At 36.7% G+C, this 14,793-nt stretch overlaps 1 protein-coding gene across 12 annotated transcripts in view; it reads right to left on the bottom strand.

The window, feature by feature from the left end:
- Positions 1–14,793, bottom strand: part of LRRIQ1 (leucine rich repeats and IQ motif containing 1) — a 172,396-nt gene that overhangs the window by 78,247 nt on the left and 79,356 nt on the right. For all 12 annotated transcript variants that reach the window (XR_014782046.1, XR_014782047.1, XR_014782048.1 and 9 more), the window contains one exon: positions 11,319–11,420. Coding sequence is in view for 9 of the 12 variants with exons in the window: in XM_084796363.1 (XP_084652489.1) it covers positions 11,319–11,420 (102 nt within the window). In the remaining 3 variants the exon portion in view is untranslated. Of the gene's footprint in view, positions 1–11,318; positions 11,421–14,793 lie in introns of those variants that run through there.

Consider the following 14,793-nt stretch of genomic DNA (forward strand, 5'->3'; position numbering starts at 1 on the left):
CAAAATATATTAGAGAGCAATTGCTATCAAAACAGCATAATGTAAGGAGACAGACACAGGAGCCAAGGAAATGAGACAGAAAACTCAGAAGCAAATCTACATACTTATGGTCAGTGTCAATTTTGCACATAAGTCCCAAGAATATATTATAGGGAATGGATAATTTCTTCAATAAATTGAAACTAGACTACTAAAAGAAAATTGTGAGGAACCTCTATGACAATGATCCAGGTAGTAGTCTAAAATTCCAGCTACCTGTCTGTCTGTCTATCTATCTACCTACCTATCTATCTATTATCCTGTCTTCTATCTATATATCTATCAAAAAATCTATCATCTATTCTATAAATATTTCATCTACCATCTATTATCCTATCACTTATCATCTCTCTATATCTATCACCATCTATTCTATCTATTCTGTCTGTCTGTCTATCTATCTATCTATCATCTAAAAATATGACACCCAAATGACCAATATGTAAATGAGAAAATGTTCAGAATCACTAACATAAGGACAATGCAAATCATAATGAAATATTATCTACTTTATTTAAGTGGCTATTACCAGAAAGATAGAAGATTTGAAAAAAAAAAAAACAGTACTTGAGCTAGGGGTGGTGGTGCACAACTTTAGTCCCAGCAGAGGCAGAGGCAGGCGGATCTTTGTGAGTTCGAGGCCACCCGGGTCCACAAAGGGAGTCCAGGACAGCCAAGGCTATACAGAGAAACCCTGTCTCGGAAAAAAAAAGCCATCATGTAGAGAAAATAAGAAGTATGTTCATGTTTAAAGGGAGGAGGAGGAGAAGCTACTGATGAAACACACCCTAGACAGGAAACGTAAGTGTTTAGAGCCACCACACTTCAAGCCATTATAGAAAATAGAGATGCTTCGTCTGCTACAGAATGGTTCAGGGTGGTATAGATGTTAATTAGCTGAATTTAACCATGCCATGTGGTGTAATTAGACAAAATACCGCATTGTTCCTTCAATCTTTACAACCATGGTTTATCAATGAATATAATATTAAAAAGAATAAAATATCTTACAATGGTGACTTTCAAGGATGGTGACATGAACATCTACATACCATTTTTATTCATTTAACCTGAAAATCTTTTTAATAAAACAGTATAATGAATGTCACACTATAAATATTTAAATATAATTGCTTCAATTTACTGTTTACTTACAGAAATGGAAGCACATAGTTGAAATTTCTATTTTAAAAAAGATTTAAACTATTAGAAAATTGTGGCATATATACTTATAACACCACTACATTGCTTCCTCTTAGGTCAGTGACAAATATTGATGAGTGAGTCTCAGGATTCCTAAAATAACTTAAATAGAAACAAACAAAATTTGTTTTCAGAGACTTTCAAGAGAATATAGTAAGTCAACTTTCAAGGGGGGATTAGATATTAAACTCAAGAGAATTATATGTAATAACAGAGCTAAGCTAAGATAGGTTCCTAACAGTCAATCAATTAAGTAAGCAATCAAACTGTAATAGATCTATACAGTCTTTAGGCCCCCAGTCCTATAGGAAGAGCTTAATAATCTCTGACACATGGCATACACTTTTGGTTACCATGGGCACAGATGTGGTCACAGCCTAGCCTTTACTAGGTAAAGATATTTTTTAAATATCATGTACATGTCAAACTATGAAACATTTTTTATAAACATCAACTGATGAAGGTAAGGTTTTTATCTTGTCTTGTTTAATACAATTTATTCCATTCAAATCCTTCTCAGGTGTAACCATAATTTTCATGTGAACATCTTTATTTATCTACTTACATCCAGAAAAGGCCATAATAATAATCAAAACATTTAACAGAATTTACAGCACTCATGACATTTCACATGGCCATGACTACAAAATTGAAAAAGAATGTTTTTCTATAACTCATACAGTTTTACTATAAAATAAATAAGATTATAGATTCAATACTCATATAATACTATGATCTAATTTGAGGAAAATCAAAAAATTATAAAACAATGCTGGCATACCATAGTTCTGAGGTACTACTCCATATGGAGTTATTTAATCTAAACCTATAGTAAATTTAATTTTGATTTTCCTCATGGGGGGGCTCAAATTCCCATTATGAATTTTATTTCATTTTTTTCTTAAGGAAAAATTAGTTCTAATGTCCTAAAACGAAGAGCTAATGCTGGTTATGTAACAGTATCATTAATGGAATTGCAGTTTTAAAAGTATACAAAATAACAAACAAGTTTTATCTCAAAAGACTTGGTTGTAAAATGCAGCCATGACTGGGAAGCTGCAGTTGGTCAGCTTGCTAAATTAAGCTGTGCTCCGTGTCACAGAACATACACTTGGGTGCAAGTTGAGTTTCGAGCAGCACTTAAGACAGTATGCAAGATGAGACTTGATAGCCTATGACCATATAGTGGGGGAGGAGGTCTCCTTCGATCATAGACCTAGGGGAAGGGAATAGGGTGAAAGCTGGAGAGAGGGTGGAAGGAACAGGAGAATATAAGTGATGGGATAAGAACTGAGATGTAATCTGAATAAATTAATAAAATAAAAATTAAAAATACAGTATGCTATTCAACCAGGAGAGGAACAAGTATTTTATCTTTAACTCTTCTTTTCAAAAAAAGACAATGGTGGGGACTGACTTTCACACATACTCTGGTGCTCCATATTTCACCATGTCCCCTGGATGGGGAGACCTGGTGGCACTCAGAGGAAGGATAGCAGGCTGCCAAGAAGAGACTTGATACCCTATGAGCATATACAGGGGGAGGAGGCCCCAACAGTCATAGAGGAGGGGAGTAAGGGGAAAATGGGAGGGAGGGAGGAATGGGAGGATACAAGGGAGGGTATAACCATTGAGATGTAATATGAATAAATTAATAAAATAAAATTAAAAACAGACAATGATACTATATTAATTTTAAATTTTCTTTCATATAGAACCATTATTGTCAAGCTCTTTCTTTAAAATCAAAAGCCTTAAAATAGGGACTTCCAAGATAGTGGTGGCCAGAGTACACTGTATCTAAGTGTCAGAAGACCAGAGACAGCAGTTAGGGTGAGTAACCTAATGACTGACCACAGAATACTGAAGTCAGGTTTTCCTGGACATGAGGAAGACATCCCAGAAGCTGGGGACACACAGTCCCTACAGCTATCTCCCTGCCTCAAGAGTTGTTGTATGCAGTATTCTCTACCTATGTGGAGTGCAAGCATGGGTCCCCAATTCCAGGGGCAATCATCAAAACAAACCTGGCCTTGGATTAATCTGGCTTCCCTCAGAGCAGAGCCTGGATACCCCAGGGTCAGCATCACAACCCCAATCCAAGATACTGTTTCCCCTGTGGAGATCAGCTGGACAATAGGAGCACAGGCCTAAGATGGCGGAGCCCAGTCAGGAGCACAATGTTTGCTTGGCTACCAAGCAACCGCCTGGCTGAATCTGAATCCAAAAAACCAGTGCGCATTTCCTCCATGGCTGGCTTCATAGCACTAAAGCCCACACATGATCTGCCTGATCTCTCACCTGGGACACAGCCAGCAAAGAAGTGAGCTGTGGGCAGGACCTAATCCCCCATTTTCCACCATCGCTAGGAGGCCAGTGAGGGCCCATACAACATTCAGCTTAGAGCTCTCTCCCAGGTGACTCTGGACCTGCCTGACTCACCTGGCACAGGCCAGCAGAGGTGAGCAGTGCAAGGGATCTGACCCTCATTATATATCTGCCAACACAAGAAGGCCTGTGTGGGCCAAACAACAACATTCAGCTTTTAGCCCTCTCTGCCTATTCCAGACCTGTTTGGCTCTCAGAGCCCACCAGACCTGCTATCACTAGAGACAACCAGATTGCTAGAGCTCAACATAGGAACACGAGCAACAAAACCCAGGGTCATATGACACCACAAGGAATAAGCTATCCTACACCACAGCAAGGCCTGGAGGTACTGACACACCTGAAGCTCAAGAAGAAGATCTTAAGTGTGAGATTATGAAAACGACAAGGCCTCAAAGGAGGAAAATAAATTCCTCAAAGAAATAAAGAGAAATACAACCAACTAGAAAAAAGAATTGAAGCTCTTAGGGAAATATAGGAACATACAATCAAACGGGAGAAATAAATTAATAAAAATGTTGAAGACCTAAAAATGGAATTAGAGGCAATAAAAAAACACAATCTAAGGCAATCCTGGAGTTGGAAAACTTAGGGAAGAGAAGAGGAAATACTGCCACAAGCATCACCAACAGAATATGGAAGAGAAGGAAGAAAGAATCTCAGGTGTAGAAGATACAATTGAAGAAATCAATACATCAATCAAAGAAAATGTTAATTCTAAGAGGAATTACACCTGACTTCTCAACACAGACTACAGGGCCAGAAGAGCCTGAGCAAAGGTTATTCAGACTCTAAGAGACCACAAATATCAGCCCAGAATACTATATCCAGCAAAAATCTTAATCACCATAGATGGAGAAAACAAGATGTTCCATGACAAGGCCAAAATTAAACCATATTACCTATCCACATATCCAGCCCTACAGAAGATACTAGAAGGAAAACTCCAATGCAAGGAAGCTAACTCTACCCAGAAAAACATGGGAAATAACCCCACAACTGCAAAACCAACATAAAGACAGCATCACACACGCGCGCGCACACACACACACACACACACACACACACACACCACCACCACCACCACCACCAACAACAACAACAACAACAACAACAACAACAACATCAAAATAACAGGAGTTGAAAACCACTGGTCATTAATATCTCTCAACATTATTGGCCTCAACTCCTCAATAAAAAGTCATAGGCTAACAGAATGGACATGAAAACAGGACTCATCATTCTGTTGCTTACAAAAAATATACCTCAGCAATAATGATAGACATTGCCTCAGAGTAAAGGGCTAGAGAAAGTTTTTCCAAGAATGGTTTAAAGAAGCAAGCCGGATGGGGAGGCCTGGTGGCACTCAGAGGAAGGATAGCAGGCTACCAAGGTGAGACTTGATACCCTATGAGCATATACAGGGGGAGGAGGTCCCCCTCAGACACAGTCATGGGGACGAGAGTAAGGGGTAAATGGGAAGAAGGCAGGAATGGGAGGATACAAGGGATGGAATAACAACTGAGATGTAATATGAATTAATTAATAAAATATATTAAAAGAAGAAGCAAGTTGGAATAGTCATTCTAGTATTTAATAAAATAGACTTTTAAAAGTAATCTAAAGAGACAGAGAAGGACACTTCATACTGATCAAAGGAAAAATCCACCAATATGACTTCTCATTTCTGAACTTCTATGCCCCAAACACAAAGGCATAAATATTCATAAAAGAAACATTACTAAAACTTAAATTACACATCAAACACCACACATCAATAGTGGGAGACTTCAACACCCCACTCTCCACAATAGACATATCACTCAGAGGAAGGACAGCAGGTTACCAAGAAGAGACTTGATACCCTATGAGCATATACAGGGGGAGGTAATCCCCCTCAGGAACAGTCATAGGGGAGAGGAATAAGGGGAAAATGGGAAGGAGGGAAGAATGGGAGAATACAAGGAATGGGATAACCATTGAGATGTAACAAGAACAAATTAATAAAAAATAATAATAAAGAAAAAAAGAAACTAAATGGAGAAAAATGAAACTAATAGACATCATGAATAAAATGGACCAAACCAATATCTACAGAATGTTCCACCCAAACACAAAAGAATACACCTTCTTCTCAGCACCTCATGGAACCTTTTCCATATAATTCAATGATAGTGAATGCACAACATACCCAAACTTATGGGACACAATGAAAGCAGTTCTAAAAGGAAAGTTCATAGCACTAAGTGCCTTTATAGAGAAATTGGAGAGATCCCATACTAGCAACTTAACAGCACACCTGAAAGCTTTAGAACAAAAAGAAGCAGACACATCTAAGAGGAGTAGACATCTGGAAATCATCAAACTCAAGGCTGAAATCAATAAAGTAGAAACAAAGAGAAGAAGTCAAGGAATCAACAAAACCAAGAGTTGGTTCTTTGAGAAAATAAAAAAGGTTGGACAAAGCTAAGAGCTGGTTCTCTGAGGGAAAAAAAAAGATAGACAAACCCTTAGCCAAAGTAGTTAAAAGGCAGAGGGAGAATATTCAAATCAACAAAATCAGAAATGAAAAGGGAGACATAACAACAGCCACCAAGGAAATCCAAAAAATCATCAGGTCTTATCAAAGGCCTATATGCTACAAAATTTGAATATCTAAATGAAATGGACAATTTTTTTGAAAGATGCCAAATACAAAAATTGAATCAAGATCTGGTAAACAAATTAAACAGTCCTATATCTCCTAAGGAAATAGAGGCAGTCTTTAAAAGCCTCTCAACCAAAAAAGCTCAGGGTCAGATGGATTCAGTGCAAAATTCTACCAAACCTTCAAAGAAGATCTAATACAAATTATCTCAAAACTATTATACAAAATAGAATCAGAAGGAACATTACCAAACTTATTCAATGAGACCACAGTCATGTTGATACCTAAGCCACAGAAAGATCCAACAAAAAAGAATTTCAGACCAACTTTACTGGTGAACAGTGAAGCAAAAATACTCAATAAAATACTCTCAAACTGAATCCAAGAACATGTCAAATATATCATCCACCATGACCAAATAGGCTTCATCCAAGGAATGTAGGATGGTTCAATATACAGAAATCCATTAATGTAACCTACCATATAAACAAGCTAAAAGAAAAAAACACATGATCATTTCATTAGATGCAGAAAAAAAAACTTTGACAAAATAAAACACCCTTCATGATGAAAGTCTTGGACAGACCAGGGATACATGGTGCATACCTAAATATAATAAAGGCTTATATACAGCAAACTGACAGCCAACATAAAATTAAATGGAAAGAAACTCAAATCAATTCCAGTAAAATCAGAGACAAGGCTGCCCTCTCTATATATATCGCTTCAATATAACACTTGAAGTTCTAGCTAAAGCAATTAGATAAGAAAAGGAGATCAAGGGTAGACAAATCAGAAAAGAAGTCAAAGTATCGTATGCACAGATATGAGAGTATACATAAACGACTCCCAAAATTCCATCAGAGAACTCCTATAGCTGAGAAGCAACTTCAGCAAAGGGGCTGGGTATAGCATTAATTTAAAAAAATCAGTAGCTCTCATGTATACAAAGGACAAATGGGCTAAGAAAATAATTAGGGAAACCATATCCTTCATAATAGCAACAAACAATATAAAGTACATTGATGTAAGTCTAATCAAGCAAATCAAAAACTTTTACGACAAGAACGTCAAGTCTCTGATGAAAAAAAAACCTGAAGTGCGTATCAGAAGATGGAAAGATGTCCCATGCCCATAGATCAATAGAATTAATACAGTAAAAATGACCATCTTAACAAAAGCAACGTACAGATCCAATGCAATCCACATCAAAATGCCAACACAATTCTTTAGAGACCTTAAAAGAACAATTCTAAACCTTTTAGAGAAAAAGAAAAAACCCAGAATAGCAAAAACAATCCTATACATAAAGGGGCTTCTGGAAGGATCTCCATCCCTGACATCAAGCTCCATTACAGAGAAAGAATAATACAAGCTCCATGGTACTGTCATAGAAACAGACTTATTGATTAATGGAATTGAATCAAAGACCCAGAAATAAACACACACAGCTATTTTTTGATCCAAAACCAATGGAAAAAAGACAGTGTCTTCAATAAATGGTGCTGGTCTGACTGAATATCTATATATAGAAAAAAGCAAATAGATATTTATCGACCTGCACAAAAAATACAAGTGGATCAAAGACTTGAACTAACACCACATATGTTACATCTATTAGAAGAGAAAATTGAGGAATATCCTTGAACTCATTGGCACAGGAGACAACTTTCTGAACAGAACAACAGCTTAGGCTCTAAGATCAACAATTAATAAATGGGACCTCTTGAAACTGAAAAGCTTTTGTATGGTAAAGGACACTCTAATACAACACTACAGATAGAGAAAAGATCTTCACCAATCATACTTCCAAGAAAGGGTTAATATCCAAAATTATATATAAACTAAAAACATTAAACACTAACAAACAAAATAACCATATAGCACAATATAAACATACTACAATGCACAGACCCAAAGAAGATAAGTAACACGGAGGATCTAGGGGAGGATGGTTAAATCTTACTCCAAATGGAAAATAGAATAGACAGAGGTAGTGGCTGAAGAGAGGGAACAAGGTAGGAGAGGGAGCACAGAGAGAGATGAGGATGAAGGTCAGACCTGGGGAGAGCAGGGTGGAAAAACAGAAGGCCTGGGTAGAAAACAGAAACTGTGGGCAGGGGAGCCTTTGTGACAAACTGGAAACCTAAGTTAGCGTGGGCTCCTGGGAAGATATGAGAGGGACTCCAGCAGAGACTCCGAGTCAGGAGCTATAGAGACTGAAGGGGACACTAACTACACAAGTCTCCTAGTAGTGGGAGGGACCACCAACCCACCCACAGAAACTTTAGCCTAAAATACCCTGCCTGTAAGATGTGCAAGAATAAAGATAGAGCAGATAGAGCAGAGACTGAGGGACTGTCCAACAAGTGCCTGCCTCAATCTAAGACCCACCCCATGGGAGGGAAGCAACCCCTGACACTATTAAAGGTATTGTAATATGTTTGCAGACAGGAGCCTATCAGAGGTGTCCTCTGAGAGGCTCCATCCAGCAGCAGTTTGAAACAGATTCTGAGACAGCCAAACATTGGGCATTAAGTAGGGAGTTTTGTGGAAATGTATGGGGAAGGAGTAACGTACTTGGAGGTGACAGGAGCTTTAGAAGAAGCCCAATAGAGCCAACAAGTCAGGGCCTGGAATTGCCTGCTGAGACTGAAGCACTAACCAAGGATCTTGCATGTTGGACATAGGCCTCCTAGAAAGACGTAGCCAATGTGGCTCCTCTATTAAGGGGAGCTGGGGCAGGGAGAGGCTGTCTCTTATATGGACTCTCTTGCCAACTTTTCAATCAATCCCCCCTGGAGGACTGCCTTGCCAGTCACAGGGGAAGAGGACAAGCTCAGTTGGTCTTGATATGACTTGAGGAGCTGGGGTAGATGGGAAGGGAGGAATCCCCTTTTCTGAGGAATAGGGAAGGGGAAATGGGGGTGCAGGAAACCAGCTGACAGGAATCAAGTAGAAAGGAGGAATGTGAGAGGAGGATATTTAAGACAGTGCAGAGAAGAACGGGCATTGAGCTTTTGGCTTTTGGCTTTTTCTGGAATGTGAGTAGCGTAAGAAGAGCTGTTTCCTTCTGGGACATCGGCTGAGTAGGAAGGTCAGTGTGGTGCTTTGTCCAACTCTCTGAGTTATAAGGCTTTCAACCTAACATCTGGATTTTGTTTTTAAAACAACACTCCTGACATCATGTCTTCTAACCATACACACTTTAATATGCCTCTCTATACCACAATAATTTAGTGACTTCCAAATCATAATGAACTGCAAAGCACAACAAAATCATTCTTAATTAGGCTATTAATGATGTATGCATTCTCAGATTTATCAACTAAAAGATGGGGAAAACAATAGGTAATTTCCATTCAAAAATATATTCCTTGGGCTAATATGCAGATATAAGTGAGTATATACCATTTGAGTCTTTCTGCTTCTGGGTTAACTCACTCATTATGATCATTTCTAGCTCAATCCATTTATCCACAAATTTCGGGAATTCCTTGTTTTTAATAGCTGAATAGTATTCCATAGTGTATATATACCACAGTTTCTTTATCCATTCTTCTACTGATGAACACTTAGGCTGTTTCCATGTTCTGGCTATTATGAATAAGGCTGCTATGAACATGGCTGAGCAAATTTTCTTGTGTGCTGGAGCATCTTCTGGGTGTATTCCAAGGAATGGAATAGCTGGGTCTTGAGGAAGCCCTATTCTCATTTTTCTGAGATAGCACCAGATAGATTTCCAAAGTGGCTGTATACTAGTTTGCTTTCCCACCAGCAATGAAGGAGTGTTCCTCTCTCCCCACATCCCATGAAAGCCTTCAAGTACCAGGAAACTGGGACAGTGGGAGGACATCCTATTGGGACTCTAGATGAGACAAGCATGGGAGAATGGCAAAGTAAAAGGATCCAGAGGGTCCTAGAAACCTACAAGTAGAACATTATGATAGGCAGATTTGGGCCCAGGGGTCCCACTCAAACTAAGGCACCAGCCAAGGACAATACAGGCTGTAAACTTTAAACCCCTACCCAGATCTAGCCAATGGTCAGAACATTCTCCACAGTAGAGTGGAGAGTGGGATATGACTTTCTCACATACTCTGGTGCCTCATATTTGACCATGTCCCCTGGAGAGGGAGACCTGGTGGCACTCAGAGGAAGGACAGCAGGTTACCAAGAAGAGACTTGATACCCTATGAGCATATACAGGGGGAGGAAATCCCCCTCAGGAACAGTCATAAGGGAGGGTAATAAGGGGAAAATGGGAGGGAGGGAAGAATGGGAGGATACAAGGGATGGGATAACCATTGAGATGTAACAAGAACAAATTAATAAAATAATATATATCTTGGAAAAATATAAAATCCTTTCTTCCTGTTATAAATAACTGTCAGGAAGTATAGGTAGAAGGAATTACAAACTTGTTAGTACTACAAATAGGTATAAAACTGGTAAGTCACATTGTTGTTCTGTTTAATAATATAAGTCTATAAGTCTCATGAATGCTGAAACCAGATATAACCTGTCAACTAGATATGAAAACCTTTAATTCTAAAAGTAACTAAAGTTTTCACTGTTGACTACATAGGATATAGAGGATACAGATTTTTGTAGTTTGGGGGAAAATATTCTAAATAGCATGATATAGTCTGTAATGTTAATAAAATTTAAACATACTAACTATATTAGAATATGATTTTACCATGTGATCAACTTTAATTAACACTAATGTAATTTGTACCTGTAAAACAATTATATCAGTATTGAAATGATGATGCAATATTACAGGTTTATTTAATAAAAAATAGAAGGTACTTAAAATTTAGATAAAGACTAATACAAATAAAAACATGTTAATATATTAACATGGTAAATAGGGTTTTTATTTTGATAAAAGTATTTAATTCTTTTTCAAGGCTAGTTTATATATGTATCTTTCATATGTGTACTTTAAGTCTTATATAGACTAAAAATATTTTAGTAATATTTTTGCTATGCTTAGAGACCTTTTTTATCTTCTATGTCTTTCATTAAACCTTACCTTCAAAGTAACCATCTCTCCTGAGCTGTGTCTTCTTTGATGACTTTGTAACAGGAACTTTATTTCTGGTTTTTTTGAATAATGCTAGTCGAACAGAAGGTTCTAGAGGGGAAAAGACAAGAGGAGAGATGATCTCGTGTTACTCCTTCCCTAACATGACCATATTTTTTTCTTTATACTGGTATTAACAATTAGACAAACTGTATGGAGCTCTGAGATATTGCTGGTCGCCGCTTACACATGATAATTTAAAATATTCTTAGTCATTTGGTCAAATACATGGCTCTCCTTTATTATGTCAGAAATGTTAATAATATTGCCAAAATTTGGAACATACACTTTTTCTAGTTGGCATAATCTTATTTTGAAATCATGTTACAATTTATTATTTCATTTCTTTTATAACATTTTCCCTCAAACTAAAAATATTTACCAACTAATAGGGAAGATAATATAGTCAATATATCCTTACTAAACTATTCAAATAACACATATGTGAGATGGAAGCAAAACAGTAAGGAAACAGATAATAGAAAATAATAATTCACGTGTAAATGTGGTGGGTTTTCTTTTGTACTAATGAAATTACACAACAAAGAAGTTACATTATTTCTTTCTATATTTTATTTAAGGTAAGAAATCATATTAATCTAGTATATTACAAAACGAGTCACCTTGAATGTAGTGCCTTGTAATTTCTCATAAATAACAAATGGTTGCATTGAATGTGAAAGTAGGATTTGGCCATGCATTATTTAGAGGATTTAACTAAAGACTAAGAAGGCAATGATGTAAGCACCATAAGATGAAAGTTAGTAGAAAACATGCACTTTTAGTATGGTTACACAAAAAACACCTTATTGGGGTAATACACTTTTTTTTTTTACCGCATTAATTACAAAAATGTCAAGGAGAGTAAGAATCAAGGAGTGTAATAGAATTAAATACATCACCCGGACTAGTCAATATTTTAAACATCATATATACCAAAGCATATTTATATTTTGATATAAAGGTAAGTTTCAGACTGTACATCGAGAGTAGAAAGAACATCATCTGTAGAAGAAGGATGCTCTGTGATGAGCAGCTTGCCAATTGTTGGTAGTCTTCTAGTAGGAACTGAGCCCACTTAAGGCTCATTTATGTATTTATAAATACTGTATTGAAATTATCAATGTTTGGCATCTTTCTGAGGTATCTGAGTCCTCAAGGTATTACTATCATTGGGAGTTTCTACAAAAATTCACTAAGAACTAGTAATAATAATAAATGTACAGATATGCCATAGCATAGGTATCATATGTCATATAATATCTTATATATATATAAGATCTTATATATCTAGTGATGTATCAAAAGAAGCGTAAGTCAATCAGAGAGAGTATATAATTCCACAAGCTTATATTTCAGATAGTAGCATAATGCTATGGTTCCTAATAATCATCTTTTGACTCTCTTACCTCATAGTGCTATTCAGAGCTAATCATTTAAGACATATAAATTTTTAGGAGTCATTCCAGACAATATTTATTCATTAAAATAGTTTTATTTCCTAAGAGCATATGCAGAGCATTACATTATAAATATCTTTTAGCTAACAACTGAGATGTAATATGTATAAATTAATAAAAATGTATTAAAAAAATATCTTTTAGTTTCAGAACACTTTAACTGCATCACCTTAAACTGATTCAAAACTTGATTCAAAGTATAAAGGTATAATGACAAGAAGCAGAAATGTGGTAATTTAACACGGGTAAAATAAATGGATATTAAAAGTCCCTAGAAGTACCACTAAGAATAAAATACCATTCCAAGGCTTAGGAAATGCATAGTCAAGTAGGGAATCCCGGGGGAAAAAAGGTATATTGTAAAGAGAACAGCTTGTAGGTCACCCTGCATACACTGTATACTGAGCCAGATCCCAGCTCCAAATTGTACTAGTTGCATGGATAGGAACAGACTGATTTTGCCCTCTGTCTAGTCTTTCCATCATCGAGTTTGACTGTAAAAGTTGACACAGTGTTTAATGACCAAAATTTATGCTCATGTAACAAGTCTGCAGGCAAATGCCACAAGCAAAGGTAAGCCAAAAGAAATGGCAACATTTTCAAATAATTAAATTAGTGGAAATACCTTTACTCATTCATAGAATAAGGTGAGCCATATAGGAATAAATGAATCCAACATTTGCAATGTTAAAGTCTGTTTTTCTCATTAAGAATATCTGCCTGTTGTAATTACTACTTTGTTTTTTTTTAATTTTTTGTTAATTTATTCTTATTACATCTCAATGGTTATCCCATCCCTTGTATCCTCCCATTCTTCCCTCCCTCCCATTTTCCCCTTATTCCCCTCCCCTATGACTGTTCCTGAGGGGGATTACCTCCCCCTGTATATGCTCATAGGGTATCAAGTCTCTTCTTGGTTTAAAAATTCTTTCTCTTTGCTAGTATGCCTTAACTGTGTCCAAAAAAACAGATAAGCAAATCAAATTCATTTATGCTTTTGGCTTTGTGCTTGATTCTTTATAACCATGGTCTTACTAAGGTAACATAACTTGAGTTAACTCATAAAGTTTCCATGACAATAGCCATCACCTGCATAATCATTTTCGCTGTCTATAGTCTTTTTTGATTGACTACCTTCATATCATTCTTCTCACACAAAATATCATAAATTGTAGATAGTGTGAATCTCAACCCAGGATATTTTCTTTTTCTTTTTTCTTTTTAGCTGTAAAATTATATTTTAACTAAAACAAAGTGATTTAAGGGGATAATAATACAAATATTCAGAATGGAGAACAATACAGCAACATGATCTACTAAAAAGTAATGCATCATGAATAATTACGTTTAAGTAAGTTATCGTTGATAGTCTTTAGCTTCAACCTACCTGCTTCTACCTTCTTACGGTGTTTCAATCAGGCACAAATCTGCCCAATTTGGGGGGTTGCTGGGGCTGAACTAAGGGCTTTCTCCATGAGAGATACACATTCTTCATGCAAAACAACTGTATTAGTTACTTTTATATTGTTGTAATAAAACACCAAGACCAAAAGCAACTTAAGAGTGAATCTATTGTAGCTTTTGATTCCTGAGGGATGAACGGTCATGATGGTGGAGCAGAGTCATGACAACAAACAGCAGCCATGGCCACAGGAGCAAGACGCTGGGAGCTCACACCATAAACCAAAAGTCCAAAGCCCACAGAGCAAATTGAAAGGCCAAGTTTTGAAATCTCACCTTGCCATTTGCTTTGACTACCTCCTATACCTTCCCAAACAGTGTTGCCAAATGCAACCAAGTGTTCAAATGCTTGAAGATAAGACATTCAACTCCTTAGCCATTGCCATATGTCCATGACATAATGTCAAATTCATAAATTCAACTTCAAATATTTTCACATGCTCTTATAGTCCTAACACTACTTGAAAGCTCAAAGACTCTTCCATTGACTCAAGGTAATCTTT

The sequence above is a fragment of the Acomys minous genome (assembly GCF_964271855.1).
Source record: "Acomys minous genome assembly, chromosome: 9".
Classification (NCBI taxonomy): Eukaryota; Metazoa; Chordata; class Mammalia; order Rodentia; family Muridae; genus Acomys; species Acomys minous.